This window comes from Ursus arctos, unplaced genomic scaffold (genome assembly GCF_023065955.2).
Source record: "Ursus arctos isolate Adak ecotype North America unplaced genomic scaffold, UrsArc2.0 scaffold_14, whole genome shotgun sequence".
Classification (NCBI taxonomy): domain Eukaryota; kingdom Metazoa; phylum Chordata; class Mammalia; order Carnivora; family Ursidae; genus Ursus; species Ursus arctos.
In genome coordinates this window covers 2,261,650-2,282,743 of record NW_026622808.1, presented here as the reverse complement: position 1 = coordinate 2,282,743, position 21,094 = coordinate 2,261,650, and the positions used below count along the sequence as shown (strand labels likewise).

General features: G+C 55.8%; 2 protein-coding genes across 4 annotated transcripts in view; one reads left to right on the top strand and one right to left on the bottom strand.

Moving 5' to 3' along the window:
- The first annotated feature begins 1,867 nt into the window (after nt 1-1,867).
- On the top strand, nt 1,868-20,953 carry SLC47A2 (solute carrier family 47 member 2). Of its 2 annotated transcripts, XM_026521102.4 has the most exons (17): nt 1,868-2,020; nt 2,936-3,037; nt 3,323-3,391; nt 4,157-4,305; nt 4,919-4,961; nt 7,668-7,712; nt 7,930-8,027; nt 8,478-8,575; nt 9,621-9,734; nt 10,457-10,524; nt 11,147-11,255; nt 11,920-11,995; nt 12,438-12,507; nt 17,446-17,578; nt 17,658-17,752; nt 18,220-18,331; nt 19,290-20,953. In XM_026521102.4, exons 1-17 carry the CDS (start codon nt 1,868-1,870, stop codon nt 19,508-19,510), a joined length of 1,755 nt encoding a protein of 584 aa, XP_026376887.3. In that variant the 3' UTR covers nt 19,511-20,953. The 2 variants fall into 2 exon arrangements, with proteins under 2 accessions (XP_026376887.3, XP_057167260.1); XM_057311277.1 differs by lacking the exons at nt 1,868-2,020; nt 2,936-3,037; nt 3,323-3,391; nt 4,157-4,305 and adding an exon at nt 4,532-4,574 and having other exon boundaries at nt 7,668-8,027.
- ALDH3A2 (aldehyde dehydrogenase 3 family member A2) overlaps nt 13,171-21,094 on the bottom strand; it is a 30,224-nt gene continuing 22,300 nt past the window's right edge. For both annotated transcript variants that reach the window (XM_057311274.1, XM_057311275.1), the window contains exon 11: nt 13,171-14,000. In XM_057311274.1, coding sequence (XP_057167257.1) covers nt 13,863-14,000 — 138 coding nt within the window. In that variant the 3' untranslated portion in view covers nt 13,171-13,862. The remainder of the gene's footprint in view (nt 14,001-21,094) is intronic.

The window sequence follows — 21,094 nt, the reverse complement described above, 5'->3', positions numbered from 1 at the left end:
TCCGGGGCCTGAAAGCAATGTGGGAGAGAACAGCTTGATCCAGAGGGAAATGTAGGCATTACCACTTATGTGGTAATTCCCAGTGGTAATTCCCACTGGGGAACGTTTGTGGGAATGCTTTTGAGGACGCTTGATCAAGGACCTGCCCTCGGAAGGATGAGCTGACCTTGACCTGCTGCACCCCCTCGGCCAGACGGAGAAACCCAGACTGGACCACAGAGCCCAGCGTTGCAGCTGGAAGCAGGCCCTTGACACGGAATCTCTTCCATCCTGGTGGGGACGGCTGTGCCTTCATTAAAACTGACCTTGGAGTTCGATTTGCTCGCCTGCCCCGCACCCAGGGGCTTACCCGAACCCCCGCTCCCAAGGCCCCCCATCGCCGGGACTCCCACAACGTGTGACTTCTGACCACAGAAGTCACGTCACTGCTGCAGGAGTGGGGCAGGGGGCCCAGGCTGGCGGGACACCGCTCTGGCCACGTGGCCCCTAATCTGGGGACAGCGGGTATCACCCAACAGAGGCAACCCCCACACCAAGGCCCAGGTGCCCTGGAGTGAAGGAGAAGGTTTTGGCCACCCTTTCGGGAGAGGAAGCCAAACCAGCCCAGAATGGGCCAAAGGTGAGAACTGGAAAAGTCATCGGAGGCGCGACATCTTAGATACTGGCGACCAGCTTGTAACTAGAGGGACGGAGCTTTGATCCGTAGCCTGCCTTGTTTCGGTCACACGCTAATCATTGCAATGGTAATAAAATGTCCTCTCGTTCCTCTGTGTCGGTGGCAGTTAATTTTACTGTGTCGTGTGCAGGCTGTAGAAATTTGTACTAGGAGCTCGACAGAATGAGGGAAGAAAGAGTGGTCGCCCAGGTCACGTGGGAGCACAGAGCCTTGGAGCATTCGGGATGCTGCGTGAAGCAAGGGTGTGCATGTGGGGAGCAGCGTGCAGTGCACGCAGGGCTGTGTTCTGGGGTCCTGCTGGCTGCTCCCTCCCTGCAGGGGTGGGTGTGGGAACCAGCTGGGCGGATGGGCACGGGCCCTCCCACGGCCGCTGTCCTGCCTGCCCCTGTCACTCGTGTGTCGTTTTCCGGGCTGAGCCCACTTCCCAAAGCCTGAGCTGGGACTGGACCAAGTAAGGTGGTGGTGATGAGCTTCCCGCAGTCCGCCCCCCCGTCCCTGGTCGGAGGCCAGCCCTGCGTGGGAGAGAACAGCAGGTAGACTGGGCAGGCCAGAGAGGACCCTGGTGGGATGCCCAGTGATGGGCATCTGGGCAAAATGGAGGGCAAGAGGGGTGAGCTGTTTGCCCAAGTGGGGTCACCCTGGCTCTCAGAGATGCTGCTGAGAGGGATGGCAGGCAGAGAGAGGGCTAGGGGTCTCTGCCCCAGGTATCCTGGCTCCTGGCAGCAGGCCACTGCGTCCTCCCACCCACCGCTCCTGGGGCAGGGCACTGGAGGCTGAGGCTGTCCACCCCCCAAGTCCTCATCACTTCATCTGTGGACTGGGAGTCATCATGGGTACCGTCGTGCTGGGGTGTAAGATGCCCAGCGTCTCAGCCCACCCCAGCCAGGCCATCCTGCCCTCACCCCCAGAACCAGCACACCCCACACTGCCCCAAACCCTCTCCTTCTGGGGCTTTGCAGCTGACCTCTCTGGGACAGCATCAGCCTGGGTGACTCCCGGGTGCCCAGGGCTCCATCCTGTCCTCCCCTGGTGACAGAGCCAGTGGGCCGGGCAACGGGGCCACGGTGCCGGGAGGCAGGGCATGTCCCATAGGTTGCAGCAGCGGCCCCTCCTCCTGCCCCTTACTCATTAGCCAGGCTGCGAGGTGACATGGGCTTGGCCAGGCAAGGCTGGCTGCAGGAGTGCCCAGGCATGCAGGGCGGACAGCAGCCTGGTCTCGGAATGGACAGCGTTCAGGACACGATCCCCCAAGACCGAGGGGGCTGTTGCCCTGCCCTCCGCAGGCTGGTCCCTGTTGGCTTTGGGGCCGAGGTGTGGACACTCTTTGTCCTTTCCGGACCCTTGGTAAGAAGGTGAAGTTGGGGGGGGGTAGGCAGTAAGGCTGGGGGCCAGCTGCTGTCCAGGTGTGGAGGGGGCTGCTCACACCCCTCCCCAGAAACTGCCCATGTTGACCATGTCCAGGCTGGACCAGGGGCCACCACCCAGAGTGTGACAGACAGTAGGACAGCGGTCCCTGGACAGTGCCTGGGGTGGCAGTGGGGCCTGACCTCGCTCAGCAGCCGGCAGCCCCCACTCCAAAGGGGCAGGTGTGTCTTCCTTCAGAAACAAAAGAGAAGGCTGGATTGAATCCCTGGGATGACCCATGAGACCCATTAATGCAGGAGTCCGTGGGCCCCCCCGCAGACAGTTTGCAGGGGGAAGAAGGGGCCATCTGCCCATTTTATTTCCAATGGGAAAATTGCTTTACTTTTTTTTCTGACCATAAAGACTAATCAGTATGTGGCCCCATGAAAGTTCCAGACGAAATGAAAAGTTCTGGAGAAGTTTATCTTTAATCCCACCACGTGGACATAGCCATTACTCTTGCATGAGGTCTGACCAAAGGGTGGTGCAGAGCATGGCTGGAGGAGGAGATGTTCGCGCTGAGCTCTCCGCGCTCCGGGCTGCGCGGCTGCTAGGTGCTTCTCGTGCGTTCTTGCACTTTAGGCAGGGAAGCCTGGAGCCCAGAGGCTGAGCCCAGAGGCTCACGGCAGGTGCCGACAGCAGAACGGGAGAAAGACTCAGGTGTCCTGCCGCGGCCTTAGTCACAGTGCTTTGCTTTCTTTCCCCCCGTTGCGGACAATGGGGCCGGCGGCTGTGTGGGGGGGGGTTTTTGGTTTTTTTGTGGGTCTCCGTTGTGAGCCCCCCCCCAGGACCTGGAGAAGCCTCAGTGTGGGGCTGGGAGGGGCAGGGCCCTTGATCCTGGCTGCCGTCCCCCAGTTTTTGTTTCAGGTGCTGACCTTCATGATCCATGTCGTGAGTTCGGTGTTTTGCGGGCACCTGGGCAAGCTGGAGCTGGCGTCAGTGACCCTCTCGGTGGCCGTGAGTATCGCCGGGCCGGTGTTGGGGATGCTTTCCCTACCCCGAACGCCCCCATCCCGGAGACACAGCATGAGGGCTGACAGCTGCATTCACAGCTGGGCCTGGGGGGGGGGCTTGCCCAATGGCACATAGTAGGTGTCTGGGGCAAGAAGGGGGTCTCTGGCTCAGCCGCACATCAGGGCTGTTGTTGGGTGGCCTCCCCCAGACACAGGGTGCCCCCCTGGGTTCCCCTTCTTCACCCCCCCCCTTGACAAGCCCCATGTTCTCTCCCGTGTCCGGCTCCAGTTCGTCAATGTCTGTGGAGTTTCCATTGGATTGGGCTTGTCCTCGGCGTGTGACACCTTGATGTCCCAGGTGGGTGGGCCTCCTGGAGCTGGGCAGGAGGGCACCCACTGAAGGCCCTTCAGTGACCCCTGGATCTGGGAGCCCATCAAACAGGCGCTGGGGACAGCTGCTCCTGGCCTGCCTGCTGTCAGGGACTTAGATCCGTCGTTTGCAATGAGTCCAAGCAGATGGGCAAGAGAGCCACGGAGGGAATGGGGTGGAGGCCATTCCCTGGCCTCATGTGTCAAATGCTGAGGGTGCACCTATGGGGTCCCTCCTGCTCTCAGGGGCCCAAACTGCCCAGTGGGGCTCAGCTTTCCTGGGGGGTCTGAACTCACGGTGGACCTTGGGACTTGGGCTCAGTCCTGGTTGCCCCTTAGCAGCATGGGGACTTGACAAATGCTCTCGGAGCTTCCCTGGCTCTAGCTGTGACACGGGAGAATGATGCCCCCTTGTTAGGGGCTTTTGAAGAACTGGGCACAAGGGGGAGACCGAGGCTGGTGCAGGGCCTGGCGTGGGGCTAGTGTTCGGTGAATAACCACTACTGTGATTGCATGAGCAGGCTGAGCCCTGGCAGAGGAAGCTGAGCCCAGAAGGGCGCCCCCCCCAGGCTGTAATCAGGGGGTGCCAGAGGCCCGCTCCCGGGGCATGGACAGCTGCCGTCGGAGTCCCGGGCCCATCCCCACAGCACTAGCGCCGCTAAGGGGGTTGATGCCCTGGCTAGGCTCCCCCAGGGGACAGAGGGAAGGCACCGAAGGTGTGGGCAGCCTGACCCAGGACTGAGCTGTTTTGCAGAGCTTCGGCAGCCCCAACAAGAAGCACGTGGGGGTCATCCTGCAGAGGGGCACCCTGGTGCTACTTCTCTGCTGCTTCCCCTGCTGGGCGCTCTTCCTCAACACCCAGCAGATCCTGCTGCTCTTCCGGCAGGACCCGGCCGTGTCCAGGTACTGCTTGGCTCCTGCTGGGACGCCGGGGAGGGACCCCCTAAAGGAGACCACTCCCTAGACCCCCCCCACATCCCCCCCGTGCTTCTCTAAGATGCCAGCGGTCACAGGTGCAGCTCCTGGGGAAAGAAGGTTCCAGGATGCCATTTTTTCCGGGCCTCTCCCTTCGTGGCATGCTGCTCCAGCTGCGACCAGCAGGGGGCAGACACGCGGCCAGTCTTAATTCGGGACGGAGAGATGATGGGATTTGCATTTGTGTCCCTGCATGGGTATTACCTTGTTCCTTTTGTAGGACGTGCACTTCCTTTGCTGCTTTCTTGATAAGATATCACCTTCTCCCCGCCCCCCCCCAAACACCACATGTTACTCCAAGTTTAAGTTCCCTGGCCATGACGACCCCGAGGTTAGATCCTTGCCCCCCACCCCTTCTGGCAACTTCCAAGCACGTACTAGTGGCACCCCGTGACTACTTGTCTTCAGGGCCTGGCAAAGCCTCTCTTCCAACCTGAGGTGCCCAGAGTGTTCCTCGGGCAGCCTCCCCGTTCCTCACTCCCCGCCCCCCTCCCCCACGGGCGCAGCCTGGGCGGCTCTGGAGCTCCTGGCTCTCTTCCAGGGTAACCCAGGAGTACGTGCTCATCTTCATCCCAGCACTTCCGGTAAGTGCCTCCGTCTCCCGAGCCTGGAAGAGGGTGGACTTACACTCCCTTAGATGCTGGCGATTGCTTTTCTGTGCTTTTCCATGCTGTCTGCTGGGGAGGCCCAGGAGCCCGCAGCGACTTCCGGCCGAGCCACTGAGGCAGGCTGCAGGAGAGAGGATTCCAGTCTCATTCCAGTGCATGCAGATGGGCCTTTTAAGAACTAACGTAACATGTTTTCTGATTAGAAAACCATTTATTGGAGAAATCGTGGGAAGCGTGGGAACGAAACATTTTAAATCACCTCGAATCCTGTCCCCCCCCCCAAGAGAATATAGGGTAATCGCTCTTTGCAGGATTATTTCTGTTCGTGGGCGCGTGTGTTCAAACACGCATGCGCACGTGTAGTTGGAAAGGAGGTGTATGTGTGTCTCTGGTATTATAACCTGCTTTTCCCCTTTCCAATATGTTGCTAGCCCTTGGACGTGATTATAAATAGCCTTACACAATATTCATTTCAAAGTCTAGGGAGTATCCTATCATTGTCTTAACATTGTATTAACCAATCCCTGTTTGGTAGGTATTTCCCCTGTTTCCAATATTCACTATCAGAAGGAAGATTGTGATAAACACTCTTACAGAAAAATCTTTGTGAAATCTGTAACGATTTCCTTCGGGTGCATTATTGGAATTGGCGTGTTCTGGCAATGGCTTTTCATACCAATTTGTACCAAATGTACCCCCACTAGCCACATTCGCCCTAGTGCAGAGTGTTGTTACTAACATTTTTTTCCAATTCGAAATCGTTTTCACGTGCATTTTATTGCTAATGAACCCTTTTTTCATGTATTTATTGATCATTTTGTTCTGTGAACTGTCCATACCCTTCGCTTATTTTACTGGGTTCATCTTTTTTTTTTTTAAGATTTATTGATTTATTAGAGAGAGAGAGAGATCGAGGGAGGGGCAGAGGGAGAGAGAGAACCTCAAGCAGAGTCCCTGCTCAGCTCAGAGCCTGACGCAAGGCTTGATGTCACCACCCCAGAGATCGTGACCTGAGCTGAAACAAGAGGCCAACGCTTAACCGACCGAGCCACCCAGGTGCCCCTGGGTTAATCTTTTTCTAATTATTATCACTCTTGTTAACTAATAACCCTTTGTCATATATGGCACATACTTTTTCACTTTTTAAGCTTGTCACTTGCCTTTTAATTTTTTGATATTTTTGAACTAAAGAATTTTTATTGAATACATAACAGATCCAGAAGCCCTCTTCCTTATGGGGTCTCTCATGAGCTTAAAAGCACTTAGCCCCATTGCAAGATTATATAAACATTTGCCTATGTTGTCTTTGAGCCCTCCTAAGGTTTTTATTTTTACCTTTAAGACTCTAACCCATCTAACAAACTTTAACTAGGACTCATTATTGCATAGTCTCTCCTTTCTCCATTAAGTTATTAAATACCAGCTAAGCAGTGCATCTTGTCAAGTCGGTTCCTGGCCAGACCCAGTGGTCCGTATGTCTGCTCAGTTCACTGCTACACTTTCTGATTTGTTGAGGCTTAGCGAGACATGTGACTAGTGGGCAGTGCTGTGTCCGGGATGGCGTCTTTGGAACGACAGCACCCCTTTGGTATCTTACCAAACAGGGCCACTGGGGCTGGGTCAGGGGAAAACATGATGTTATCACTGTGGCAATTCCTTTATCGAATAAAGCCAGTCCCTCCCATAAAATGCTGCTGTAAAATTTACCAGAAAAGACATAATGGAAGTGCCAACTATCATTTACATAATGCTTACCTAACACTTGGGATGCTTAAACGTGCCATATACTGTTGTGTAAGCATTTGGCAATATTAACTTTCCATATATATGTAGAGATGACTACGGAGTATACGCACAGATGATTATCCCCATTGTAGATGAGAACACTGAGGCCCAGAGAGGTTAAGCAACTTGCCTAAGATCACACAGCTTGTAAGAAAGCGGGGCCAGCCCTTGAATCCAGGCAATCCAGCTCCAGCTCCACGCTCTCAAGTACTGGGCTATACTGAAGAGAAGCAGAGGGCTAAGGGAAGGGGTGGGGTAGGAAGGCGCAGGCCCAGGGCTAGGCTTTGACAGAGGACGGGGGGGAGGGGGGACTGATGCGCATGCCCCCTCTGTCCTCTGCAGACACGAAGGGGCCTGCCACACTGTGGGGACTTGAGCCTACTCAGCAGGGACTACCAATGGCCACACTGCTGAGCCCCCCTGTCCCCCAGCCACCCCAGCCTGAGGCCACTGCCCCCAGATTGTTTTCAGCAACCAGAGCCAGGCTGGAGGATGGTCACAGCCCCTGGATTGGGGCTCTGGTGGGCGCTTCTGTCCACAGGCCCCCGGGTGTCCTCCCTGCGCTGATGGAAGGTTGGGGTCAGCAGCTCTCTGCCAGGTGCTCGGCCTCTTACACAAGCCTGCTGAACTGTGCTGTGTTGGAGCCAACCCTCCCTGCCTGTCCTCCCCTGTGGCCGAGCAGGAGCCCCGAGGGGGCCTCTGTCTGCCTAGGCAGGGCCAGAGCACCAGAGAGGGCTCAGCGGGTTTCAGCCCCCCGGGCGGGTGGGGCCCAGACATACTTTGGTGAAGTAATTACTCCATACTCGGGTATCAAGGAAATATCTGGTGATGTCCGCCTCGTGTTTCGGGCGTACTCACTGTTTGTGTGTCTGGTTTTTTTGTTTTTATTTTACACAGGCATTTTTCCTTTATGTCCTGCTGGCAAAATATTTGCAAAATCAGGTACAGGTCCCTGGCTAGAGGGGCAACCCCCTGTCCCAGCACAGTGCCCTATTCCAGTGGGAAGGGGTGCCTGGGGTTTCTCCTTCCTGCACCATCTGTGAGCCTAACCAAGGCCCAGCAAGGAGCTGCATGTCCTCAGCCTCTTTCCAGCCCCCGGACGTGCCCGGGCTGGGCCACACCCCTCGCTCCTGCCCTGCACGCCCTTCATTTATTTCAGGGAATCGTGTGGCCCCAAGTCTTCAGTGGCATTGTGGGCAACTGCATCAATGGCTTGGCCAACTTCATCCTGGTTTCCATGCTGAGGCTGGGGGTCAGGTGAGCTCCGGGACTGGGGGGCTTTGGGGGTCCCATCAGGGAGCACTGCCCACCAGGCACTCTATCCCTTACCGGGGTGGGTCGGTCAGTATCCTCGCCTCACAAGAACTGCGGGGACTGTAGTGCAGAAGTGGGGTGTCACGAGGAATTGGGGGGTTCCCTCGGGTTCTGGGGGACTCCCCACCAAGGAGACGAGGGGAGGAGCCCTCCTCATCCGTGCCCCAGCCCGCCTGGAAAGGCCGAGAGTGGGGACCTGGCAGGGTGACTCCGGGGACTCTGTCGTCATGGTGCCCACGGCACTAGAGGCTGCTGCGGCTGGTCCCAGGATGGGGGTGCTGGCTGGGCCATGCCTGGGCCCCCTTCCCCTCCATGCTGGCTTCAGCAGGGGAGGCCCCTACCCCCAGGGCCAGAGTTGGCCACTGGCCGCAGCCCTGCTCTCTCCTTTTGCAGGGGCTCGGCTTACGCCACCACGATCTCCTACTTCGTGCAGACCATCTTCCTCTTTCTCTACATTGTGCTGAAGAAGCTGCACCTGGAGACGTGGGCAGGTGCAGAGGGCCTCCCTGCCTTTGGGGGGCTGAGCAGGACCCCAGCACGGGCCCAGGGTGTGCATTTGGCAGGTGGTCAGAAGGCCCAGTTGGAGCCCCAGTGGAGGGGCCCTGCCTCGGGGCTTGCCTCCACTTCCCCTCAGGGCCTCCTTCCCCTTTGCTCCACCCCTCAGGGCCCCTCCCCCAGAGGCCCCAGGTCCCCCCCACCAAATGTGACTCGGTGCAGAGCCCTGCTGGGGACAGCCCCAGGGCGCTTTCTGGCCGGCTCCCTGATCTCAGGGTGGTGACACAGGGGAAATCCTAGGTGTCAGCAGTGGGCCGAGCGCCCGACATTTCTGACCCCAGTTAAACTCCATGACACTTTATTATCCCCATTTACACAGAGGACACTGAGACAGAGTGTTTAAACAAATGTGCCCAAAATGCTGGAGGCGGCATAAGCTGGGGCTGGACTTGAACCTGTGCCTGTCGGAGATTTTTCTGCCTCCTGAAACCTAACTCTGTAGACCGTGGGGTCCCCTTGCAGACATTTCAGGACCAGCTCTCTGGCTGGGGCCTCAGTCACGGGGCAGGGAGTCTGCCGCCCCTGCCCACCCCCCATGTCTGCACAGCCCTATCTGCCCTGAGAATCCTTTGGGCAACCTTGACCTCATACCATCCTCCCAAGAACCCTTCCAGAGAGGCAGGGCAAAGAGAACTCAGATCTTCAGATGAGGGAATGGAGCCCAGAAAGGGCAGGGTGGTTCCCCAAGATCCCACCATGGTGTCGCGGGCGGGGTGGGGACTCCCACCCATGCCTGAGGCTCCCATCCTGAGCGGCCCTGTGGGGCTGCCATGTGAGCGGGCGCCCTTGCCCTGCACCCTCCTCCTGCACCACACCTGCCCTGGACTGGCGGGCATGCCCCGTGCAGAACACGAAGTGCCTGGACGTGCTGAGCTGAGCCTGGGAGTGGGCAGAGCCAGGGGTTGCCAGGGGCTCCTGGCAGTGGGTGGGCATGCACAGTGGGCTCCCTGCCCAGCTCTTGAGTGGGGCTTCTGTTCCTAGGCTGGTCCAGCCAGTGCCTGCAGGACTGGGGCCCCTTCTTCTCTCTGGCCGTTCCCAGCATGCTCATGGTATGCATTGAGTGGTGGGCCTACGAGATCGGGAGCTTTGTCATGGGTACGTGGACGGGCACGGCTCCGGGAACCGTGGGCAGCTCCGAAGCCCCCTCCCCGGGTGGGCAGTACAGCAGCCTGGGCCAGGCTGGGCCTGTGGCGCTCTTATCACCCCCACAAGGTCGTGAGCTCCCGGAAGGCAGGCCTGGCCCTTTCCTGTCAGGATCCCAGCACCACCCAGCAAAGGCCTAGAACTCAGCAGGTGCCCAGGCCAACTGGTTGAGTCAGGGAGGGAGCGAGGGACTGAACCAGCCGGGGTGTGAACATGTGTGGGCCTGTCAGGCGTGTGACACGCATGTGCTCACTGGAGCACCCAGGGTGGAGTCCACACAGCCCGAGAATCAGGCCAGTGCGAGAATGGCCCTGGGAGACCTTCTGGTCCAACCCTTGCCCCCCATGTACAGATAGGTAAACTAAGCCCCCAAGAACAGAGTCACACAGAGTTGCAGAGTGGCAGGGCTGGGACCCAAACTCGCCTCTCCTGATCTTGGCCCAGGTCTCTTTTCTCTTGTTCACCATGCCAAGGTACACCAAGGACGTGAAAGTCAAACCATACAGGGAACAGTCTCCAGAAAATTCCACCAGGATTTTCCTGGAAGGCTGAAGGCCAAGCAGGAACATCTTCCATTGCGAATCTGCCCTTGGAAATCACTGTCCAGGGCCTGTTAGCCGGCCCCAGGGCTGGGGGCTGACTCTGTGCCCCCCCACCCCCCCTCCCCCCGGCAGGCCTGATCAGCGTGCTGGACCTCTCTGGCCAGGCCATCCTCTACGAGCTGGCCACCGTGGTCTACATGGTGAGTCCCTTCTAGGGGTACCTTTCCCACACCCTCCATCCTGGCCCAGCCGCCCCTGACGGCCTCGGGTGTCACAGAAGAGGGGACAGTCACCCAAGGGCCTTCTCTATCTCCTGAGGGAGCCTCCTGGACCGTCTGTGCCCGTTCAGGTCCGGGCGCTGCCAGACACACACAGGTGCCCCACAGCTGTTCCAGGAGGGTAATACTGAACTCACATATTGGTATTAGAATTTTTTGAATTGGCACCATTTAAAAATGGGGAGATTTCACATTGTAATCTGAATGTGAATTTGAAAATCTGAATGTGAAAAATGTAATTGCATTTTCTTGAAAAATGGGACCTTCCATATAGCAGTGGGCCTACATTCCCGCATGCCCCAGTCAGTGAGAGCTGGGTGATGGCGTCCCCTGATGGTGGTGCGGGAGGGGGGCATCGCTGTCCCCCACCACGGTCCCCATAGCTCCCGCCCCTTCCCATAGAGACATGAGTTGTCCCATGTCACTTAGGTATGTATCTGCCAGCCTCCTGGGGACATTGTCTGGCTCACTCAAGGCATCCCAGCCCATCTCCTCATGCCGGAGGTTGGCTCCACTGACAGCCCCTTGTTACCTGTGATCCCAGATTCCCCTGGGGCTTAGCAACGCGGTCTGTGTCCGGGTGGGGACGGCCCTGGGAGCTGCGGATACTGCCCAAGCCAAGCGGTCTGCCATCTCAGGCATGCTCTGCACAGGTGGGTACAGTCCTCCTGGTGGGGGGAGGGTCTTGGAAAGTTGGAGCCCAAGGCAGGGGAGAAACCAGCCCCCCGCCCCCCACCCCCGGGGCCCGGAGCAGCCCCTGCTGAGTTGACACCACCTTTCCACCCCTTACCTTAGTGTCACCTTGTGAAGTCCCTTCTTCCCCAGGCTTCTTCCTCCAGCTGTCCAGGGTCCTTTTGCAAATTTGCCCTCCCAGCATCCCCGGGGCTTGGGCCCTGCCCATCCCCCAGCCCCCTCCCTTTCCCCCCCATCCCAGAATGAACCAATCTTGTGTCCCCCTCGTGGCTCTGCATTCTGAGGCCACCGGGTCCAGATGAGCCTGTCTGTGGAGAGCAGCGGTTCGCAGGCATTAGGCTGCATCAGAATCTGCTGGTTGGCTGTGTCCATGCACAGACCGCCGGGCCTCCCCCCACAGAGTTTCCGATTCAGGAGGCCTGAGACGGGGGTCCGAGAACCTGCATTGTTAACAAGTTACCAGGTGATGCTGATGCTGCCGGGCCAGGAACCGCACTTTGAGAACCAGAGGAGGAAAGGCATTCCCTCCATTGTCCCACCTGGTGCTGACCTCCGCTGGGCTCCTCTGCGGGGCCGGGGGGGTGGGGGTGGGGGGCACAAATGCTCTTCCTTTGTCTCTTCCAGTTGGCACCTCGCTGGTTGTGGGCACGCTGTTGAGCCTCCTGAGAAACAAACTGGGGCATATTTTTACAAATGATGAGTAGGTAATCAGTTCTCTTCTCGGACTTCTGGGAAACGCCGGAGTGGCTGGCGGCGGGTCCTCAGGGCCGTGCCGCACGGCTGGCTGGCTTGGTGCGAGGTCCAGAGGAAGGGGACGAGGCCCGACTTTGCTCTCACTGGGAGGAAGCTGGCGAGCAGACGTCTCTGCTTCTCTCCCCGGACCGCGGCCTCCCTCCATCACTTGCTTGGACAGGATGCTGAGTGAAGGGCCGTAGGATATTGGGGCGGGGGGGGGGGGGACTCTTCTGGCGTTTAAGACCCACGGATATGCAGAAACTCAGGGCTAGAAATGTCAAGTTCGTGTGGGGCCACTACCTCTATTCCAATCCGTTTTAGGAGGTGGCGGAACAGAGGGGAGGTAATGAGTCTCACGGTCATAGCTTAGATCTCCACACCGGTGTTCTTCCCTGTCTCTCCTGCAGAGAAGTCATCGCCCTGGTGAACAAGGTCTTGCCCATTTATATCGTCTTTCAGCTATTTGAGGCTGTCTGTGTGAGTACTGGCCTGGGGGGAAGCCCGAACCCCCAGTCCGAGTCCACGCTCATGGGCGCTCCCTGAGATGTGAGGGTTAACTGATTAAAACACGTAAAGGGCTAACTGTATATAGGAAGGGCCCGAAGTTTTTGCTTGTATTAATTCTGTTATTATTCAAAACAATGACTCTCCTTCCCGTCTGCAATTGCCACAAGGCAAAAGATGAACGCAGATTGGCGAAACACGGACAGATTGCACAGCATAAACTCCCACACGCTGTTGCCCAAGCGAAGGGACCTGAGAGGGAGGGAGTCACCCCAGAGTAGGGAGGGACCGAGTTTCCTGCATCTCCGCCCCTGTAAGACAAGTCCCATTTAGTGCGGCTCTGAATGACGTGAATTTTAAAGAGTGCCACATTAAAAAAAAGAAGAAGAAAGAAAGAAAAGAAAACAAAGAAAGAAAACACTAACATCTCCTTTTGGAAGCAGAGTTTGGAACCCCGTGTCCTCTACTTCACATCTTGAGTTCGTCAGGAATGTGTCCCTTGCATAACATGCAACAGCCTTTGTAGGCTTCAAGAGCTCCACAGAGCACCTGCCCTCCGGGCTGGTTCTGCCCTGGGGAAAATCACGTGTACAATAACTATTAACGCGCGTGAAAAAAAAAAGTCTCAGTGAAGGATTTTTCTAAAAGACAGCGTACTCTGCCCAATCCACTATATATTCTAGAATTTACGCTCGACTCGAGCAGGCATGCACAAAACTTAGAGCCCATGCTCTCAGCCTTCAGCAGAACTGCCTCCTCTGGGCTGGGCTTCCTGATGGTATCCCAAGCTTTTATCACAGAACATGAAAAGAAACCATCCTGCGGAATCTGTTAGAGCTTTCGTCACAGATGGCATCAAGGACACTACTTTTTTTTTTTTTTGGCCACAGCTGAGAAATTCTTCTTGCAGTTAAGGTTTGGGAATAGGAATTCCTGGTGTAATTAAGTATGCCTCTTCTCCAGTGGGCAACACTTCTCTGTTCCCCAAGGACCTCCAGCGAATGTACGGCTAGCAATCGTGAGGGATCGAATAGCTGCTTGTCGGCATCTTATCATCTTTTCTACTGGCTATTTTCTTCTTAATTTATCCTTTCCGCGAAGCTTTTCTTTTTCTACGCCTGTGTGGGGTTGTGATTTATGGGCCATGAAATCCATGCATTTAGAATTGTGCAAGCATCAGGACAATCTGGTTTTAGGATCTTTCCATCACCTACCTTCCTCCCCCACATTTGCTTCTTGGCCTTTATGACTAAGGCTGCTGGGAGCATTCACGCATGTGTCTCTGTGTGGATGTCTGTTTTCATCTCTCTTGGCAGAGCCCTGCGCGTTCAATTGTTGGAAGTGTATGCGTAACTTCCTAAGAAGCGGCCAGACTGTTTTCCTCGGTGGCTGTACCATTTTACGCTCCCACTGGCAATACAGGAGGGGTCCCGTCTTCCCGCTGCCTTGCTCATTCTTGGGATTGTCTTTTGAAACAAAAATTAATAGATTTTAAAGAGCAGTCTTAGGTTTACAGAAGGAAATATAGAGTTCCCATAAACTTCCTCCCTCCCCTCAGTTTCCCTTATTATTCACGTCTTATTAGTAGTTATTAATTCTAAATTAGTAGTTATTAATTCAAATCTAGAAGGACACGGATCCACCATGATAGTCTCATACGAACAGTTTCACTGCCATTGACATCCGTGTGCCCCCTGGTCACTCCCCCCTTTCTCCCTGCTGGCATTTTGAAAGGAATTGTGTTGAATCTAGAGGGCAGTTCGGGGAGAACTGTCAACAGTATTGGGGTCTCCAATCCATAGACACTGAGTGTCTCCCCAATTACTTAGATCTTCTTTGTCCAACGCTTTGTAGTCTCCAGTGGACACACCTGGCACTATTTTTGTGATATTTATCCCCAAGTATTTTTTTTTTATGCAATTGTGAATGGAACTGGTGTCTTCATTACATTTTTAGGTCACTGGTCCTAGCTTCTGGAAATAGAACTGATCTTTGTTTATTGCTCTTTTATCCTGTGACTTTGTTAAACTCATTCCAATAGTTGTGTGTGTGTGTGTGTGTGTGTGTGTGTGTGTGTATTCCTTTAAGATGTTCATATAGGATCAGGTCAACTGTGAATCAAGGGTTTTACTTCCCTCTCCCCATGTGGCTGGAACCAATATGATGTTGGATCCACACAGAGCATAATCAATGTCTTGTTCCCAACGTTAGGGCAAGAGTGTTCAGTCTTTCAGCATGAAATCTGTAGGATTTTTTTTTTTTTAAGATTTTATTTATTTATTCGACAGAGATAGAGACAGCCAGCGAGAGAGGGAACACAAGCAGGGGGAGTGGGAGAGGAAGAAGCAGGCTCCCAGCGGAGGAGCCTGATGTGGGGCTCGATCCCAGAACGCCAGGATCACGCCCTGAGCCGAAGGCAGACGCTTAACCGCTGTGCCATCCAGGCGCCCCATGTCTTCACTGTCTTATTTTCTTAGCCTTATTTTACCAAGGTCAACTCCTTGGCACGTGTCTGTCAGTGCCGTGGATCTCACCAATGAACTAGAATTTGGGGTTTCGTTGATTTTCGGTTGTTTTTCTGTTGTCTGTTTCAATGATTTCCACTCTCATCATCATTATTCCCATCCTCCTGGCTTATTTCGATACGGTTTGCCCTTACTAGTTTCTTAGGGTGGAATATTAGGCTATTGATTTGAGGCCTTTCTTCTTTTGGGATCTAGCATTTAAAGCTATAGAAATGTTTTCTAAGCACTGTGTTAGTGGTATCTAGTCAGCTTGATATGTTCTTTCACTTTGCATTCAAAATGCATTCAAAATATTTTACAATTTCTCCTGTTCTTTATTCTTTGACCCATAGAAGCATGTTAACTTCCAAACAAAAAGAAAAACAGAAGTGTGTTAACTTCCAATATTGGGGGTCTTCCCAGATTTCTTTCCTGTCGGTGTCTCTAACTTAATTCTGTCGTGTGGTCTGGCACAGACCCATCCCAGAGAATGTCATGTGTGTGACCTTTCCCCATGACCTGTTGTTTTATTTGGTAATCTGCCTGCGCTGCTTCTGTGAATCCTGCCCCCTCTACAGCCTCTAGCTGCTCTCTCTACTCAGTTTTCTGGGTTTTTTTTCTCCTTTTAATTTTAGGCTTAGCTTCCTGGGCGGGGGGGGGTGGGGGGTGGGGGGGCCTGGCCCTTCTTGTGTGTTGGTCACTGGAAACCGTCCCTGTCATTCAAAATGCTCTAAAGGGGGCCGCCTGGGTGGCACAGCGGTTAAGCGTCTGCCTTCGGCTCAGGGCATGATCCCGGCATTATGGGATCGAGCCCCACATCAGGCTCCTCCGCTATGAGCCTGCTTCTTCCTCTCCCACTCCCCCTGCTTGTGTTCCCTCTCTCGCTAGCTGTCTCTATCTCTGTTGAATAAATAAATAAAATCTTAAAAACAACAACAACAAAAAACAAAAAACAAAAAACAAAAAACAAAATGCTCTAAAGGGCTTTGCAGCCTTGGCACTGTGACATTTCAGGATGGATAATTCCTTGGTGTAAGGGGGTTGCCCTGTACGAGGCTTAGCATCCCTGGTCTCAACCCGCTAGGTACCAGTCGCACCCCCCGACTTGTGACCACCCCAAACCATCTTCAGACATTGACCAATGTCCCCTGGAGGGCGACATTGAGAAATACTTGTCCAGAGCGCATCAATCATTATTTGGGAGGAGTCTTCTTCTAACCAAAAAATACTTTCTATGTCATGATAGATAAACACAAGTAACCCACACACCGCATTTCCAAGTTCAAGAGGCACACGTCTCCCCTCCCGCACGCACTGCGTCTGTGCTCAAAAGTGTGAAGCAAACCCCAAAATCCCCCACCTCCTTCCTCTCAGGGAAAGAAAAAGAACCAAGCATGCCTTCAGCAGCCACACTGATGAAACACGAACCGCGGATGTAATTCTTCCGTTCATTAGTCGGAGATCAGGTTGGGAGGATGCGCCCAATAAAACGAAGCAGTTAGTCTTTTGTCCAGAGCAGTTCTCATCTGGGAGCGTTACGGGGACAGCAGCGAGCTGGGGCGGCAGGTCTCACGCGGAACAGACGACACCTGGGCTGGCCACGTGCGACATGCGGAAGCCGGGCCCCCGAAGATATCCACCCGCATCCGCATCCCCAGACCTGCGAATGGCAGGTGGCAGGAGGGGATTTTTGCCGACGGGATGAGGTGAAGGTCTTGAGCTGGGGCACGTGATCTTGGATTATCCAGAAGACCCGGGATAATCACAAGGGTTCTCATAAGCGAGAGACGGAGGCCGAGACAGACGGAAGACACCAGGCCAGCAGCAGAGGCTGGGACGGTGTCACCGCTGTCTGCGGGCCGGGAGCCAAGGAATGCAGGGCCGCCTCTAGAAGCTGCGAAAGGTAAAGAAATAGATTCTCCCCCTCGGGCCTCCAGAAGGAACCCGCCCTGCTTTTAGCGCAGCGAGACCCATTTCGGACTGGTAACCTCCCGAGCCAGAAAACCGTACGCATGCCTGGTTCCGCGCTGCTGACAGGAATTTGTCACGGCAGCAGTGGGAAGGCCACATGGCACAACTCCGTGAACACAACTCTGTGTGACGTTGGTCGCGTCTCCCAGACCGGCCGGTGGTCGGTCACCAATCCTACCTTGATTTTCTAGAGGGAGTCACAGTGTGGTGGTGAAGAGGGGGCTTGGAGTTGTGTCCAGAACACGGCTATTTCGGTTGCAACCGTGGGCAAGTGACTTGCCCTGACTCGGTGTCCCCACAGAGGGGACGAGAGCAGTGTCCCAGGGCTGAGTGAAAGGCGGCCTTGCAACAGGAGTGGCTCAGAAGGGAGCCCGTGGCAGGAGGCCTGCCATCCGTCTCACGCCCGCCTCTCGCCCCTCTCTGCCTCCGCCCCCAGTGCGTCTATGGTGGAGTCCTGAGAGGGACCGGCAAGCAGGCCTTCGGAGCCATCGTGAATGCTGTCATGTACTATGTCGTCGGCCTCCCTCTCGGCATCGTTCTGACTTTCGTGGTCAGAATGAGAATCATGGGTATGTGCCGCGAGGGAAGGTCGGAAGAGGCTTGGGGACCCTCGGACACTCTGTCCCCACGGCTGCTTGTCTCCCGCAGGCCTCTGGCTGGGCATGCTGGCTTGTGGCCTCCTGGCCGCTGCTGCCTTTGCCGTCTACACCGCCCGGATGGACTGGAAGCTCGCTGCAGAGGAAGTAAGCGAGGGGTGGGCCCCGGCCTGGCCAAGCGTGCAGAGTGACTGCTCCCCCGCCGTGCTCAGGGCACGTCGGGCATCGGCAGCAGCGATCTGTGGGATAAGCTGGGGGTGCGGGGACCACGGAGGGGCCACCTCGGCCTCCACATCAGCTCATCACTGTAGCGGGACCCCAAAAGGTGCCAGTACACTCTCCGATTACAAGGAGAAGCACGCACACAAAAACCCTTCCTTAGCCAACAAATCCCCAAAAAAGCAAACGGCTCAAACGAGGCTGAACCCAGACAAGTCCCTGAGCATGTGTGGCCCGAGCTGAAGGCAGACGCGTAACCGACTGAGCCACCCAGGCACCCCGAGCTTACAGCGTGTTAAGGCAGGGTGCTGATGAGGCCAGTGGTGATCGGGAGGGCTGACCGGCTGACCCAGGCGCTCGCTCAGGCTGGCCCAAGAGAACTCTGTCTCTCGTAGGCTCAGAAACACGCCGGGCTGCTGCCGCAGAGCCCTGACGGCACAGTGACCACGGTGACCGCGGTGACCGCAGCCCCCCGCCCCGGGCCTGCGAAAGCTGTCACGTCTTCAGGTAATGCTGGCCTTGACACTTCTGCTGGGCACACACCATGCTGGGGGGACATTGCTCCTGGTGGCCTCGTGTCTGGGCCCGGGGCTAATGGGAACCTCACAGCCCAGGCTGCCATTCCTCCTCTTAGCACGGACGCGTGGTCCTAAGTAACCAGGAAGACGACACGACGAACCCTGCTCGAAGGGAGGTCGTGACTATGCCCCATTCTCAGATGAGAAAGGCAGGCTGAGAGCTTAGGTCACTTCCCCGTGCTCCTGCAACTGGGACAGGTGAGAAGATCCTTGCAGGGACCCGTCAGACCCGAGAGCATGTTCTCCTCTCTGAAGGCCATGTCCTGGCCCGCAGCAGTTGGCCTCGGCAGGTCAGCCTGGCTGCACCGGCTGGGTGGGGGCTCTTCCCCTGCCCACCTCTCTGTACACCATCGGATAGGTGGGCACCTCTGATTTATATCCAGGGTCTCTGTGAAAAAGTGGCAGCCTTGGCTCGAGGTGCAGGTGCCGTCCTAGGCCAGGCAGGCGTAGCGTGTGGGGCGTGCATGGACACAGCCCACTTAACCTCGGTGACCTCGTCTCACCCGGGGCTCTGCCTTCATCAGCGCAGTAGGGAGCTAGCGGACTAAACTCGGGGAGCTCAGTGTCACAAGAGACCACGGTAAGGTCCATGTGGACGTCACACTCAACGTGTCATCCCAAGGACAGGCTCGGATAGGAAGCCCTTTAACGTGGTCTTAGTAGTAGCTTTATCTATGCATCAGACTCACACTGCGAGATGCTTTCCCATCATTGCCTCCTCCGATCCTGCTGCGGGGCAGAGAAGGCTCATTGTGCTCCTGTGCGGGCATTTTCTGTCGTAAGGCACAGAGGCCGAGTAACTGTCACCCGGCGTTAACACCTGCAGCCGGGCTGTCCCCCACCCAGCCCCCCAGCACTGCTGACTTGGCTCCTGTTTGCCTCTGCAGTGGCTACGGGTAACTCGCCGGGCATCGCCCTGATGACGTATTCAAGGCCCGAGTGCCACCTGGACCTCTTCAGGACCCCGGAGGCAGCCCGTGCCCTGTCGGCCCCCGCCAGCCCCCTGTCAGTGAAACAGCTGCTCGTCCGCCGTGGGGCTGCTCTGGGGGTGGCGTCAGCCATGCTGTCGGTGGGCCTGGCCATCAGGTTGCTGACCACCAGACACTAGCCACGCTGCTGGGAGCCAGAAAGGGAGCCAGGAGTGGCCGCCCCCACCTGCCCACACCTGCCTGACCCAGTGAGCGGACACCTCCGAGAATGACCTGCACCTGGCGCGTGTGACCAGTGTCAGACTCGTGTGTCAAACTGGCTTTCTCCCCTCTGCTCTTTAAGAAGCCGCCCACCGACCGAGGAGAGAGTCCTGGGACTGCTGCTAGGAGTCAGGACTGCACATGGCTTCAAATTGGGAGATTTCAAATCAGCACACTGTCACCCAATTAAATTACATCATTTCCTAGCAGACTCTGGTGCCCAGGGCTGTTCACAAAGCCTCTGTAAAGCTCTGAGACCAGGGCCGGTGGGCCCCACCCAGGGCAGCCGTGACCCCTCCCCCATGCGTCCCTGTCCCACGCACCCCTGCAGATCTGGGCACCGTGAAACCCCGACGAGGCAGGAAGCCGTCCACAGACCCTCCTTTGCCTTTCTCCTAACCCTTCCCTCCGTCAGCACCATGCTGCTCACCGACCTTGAGAAACACTTGTTCTTACAGCAGGGATGGGGTCCGAACAAGGACAGCCAAACCCTGATCGCCAGGCCACATAGCCTCGGGATGGAAGGCAATGCCAACCCAAACTCTAGGATGCTTCTCCTGGGACTGCCGTTTTCAGGCTCCGTGCCTCCAAAGTGGAGAGCGGCCTGGCCTCTCCAGCCACACCCAGTCCCTTTGGCATCAGTAGCTATAAACACATTCACAAACAAAATGACTTTATTGATCAGAGCCAACAGAAAAGAAACCGGATGCCCAGAACGTAATCCCAGTTTCAAAGAGTCAACGTGAACTCATGTTGTTTTTAGGACCTGGCGACACGCAGGGCCTCCCACTCCCCGGACAGCGGAGATCCTCCTCGTGTGGGACACACAAACCTTTGTGAGCTGCTGGCGACCCAACAAAATGACTGGGAACCGATCACAGAATAGTCATGTCGTCGTTTCCCAAGTATGTTCTAAGGTTGCAAGGTATTCAGAGCAAAGGGTTTTCTGGACAAGTTAAGTCTGGGAAACAAGTCTCGCCAGTGCTGCAAAGTTCTGCAGGCCTGGGATCCTGTAATATGCTTCTGTGCTTTACGAGTTCTGGCAGACAGGATGGGTGGGGGGGATCGACTTTTGTGTAAAGCCTCATGGGATTAGTGTTCTGGGAAGAGGCTTACGGAAACGCTTATTTTAGATTAGCAAATGGGGATAGGAGGGTAGAGTTGGAAAAAACCTATGTACTATACAGGTATTTTAAAAAATTAAAGCCCACAGGGGCACCAGGGTGGCTCAGTTGGTTAAGCATCCGACTCTTGATTTCAGCGCAGGTCATGATCTCAGGGTCGTGAGATCGAGCCCCGTGTCGGCTCTGTGCTCTGCACTGAGTCTGCTAGAAAATCTTTCTTCTGCTCCCTCTGTCCCTCCCCCCACCCCTCTCTTTCTTTCCCTCTCTCTGGCCCTCTTAAAAAAAAAAAAAAAAAAAGACAAAGTAAAGCCTGAGAAAATCTTGGCTAAGAATTTAGATGAGAAAGTAGGACTTCAAGAAAGTTGACAAATACCACCT

Coding starts and splice junctions, on each gene's coding strand:
- SLC47A2 (XM_026521102.4), top strand. CDS start 1,868: ATGCAGGGCGGACAGCAGCCTGGTCTCGGAATGGACAGCGTTCAGGAC. Junction 3,038..3,322: donor CAGTGACCCTCTCGGTGGCC/GTGAGTATCGCC, acceptor GTCCGGCTCCAG/TTCGTCAATGTCTGTGGAGT. Junction 11,996..12,437: donor CATATTTTTACAAATGATGA/GTAGGTAATCAG, acceptor TCTCTCCTGCAG/AGAAGTCATCGCCCTGGTGA.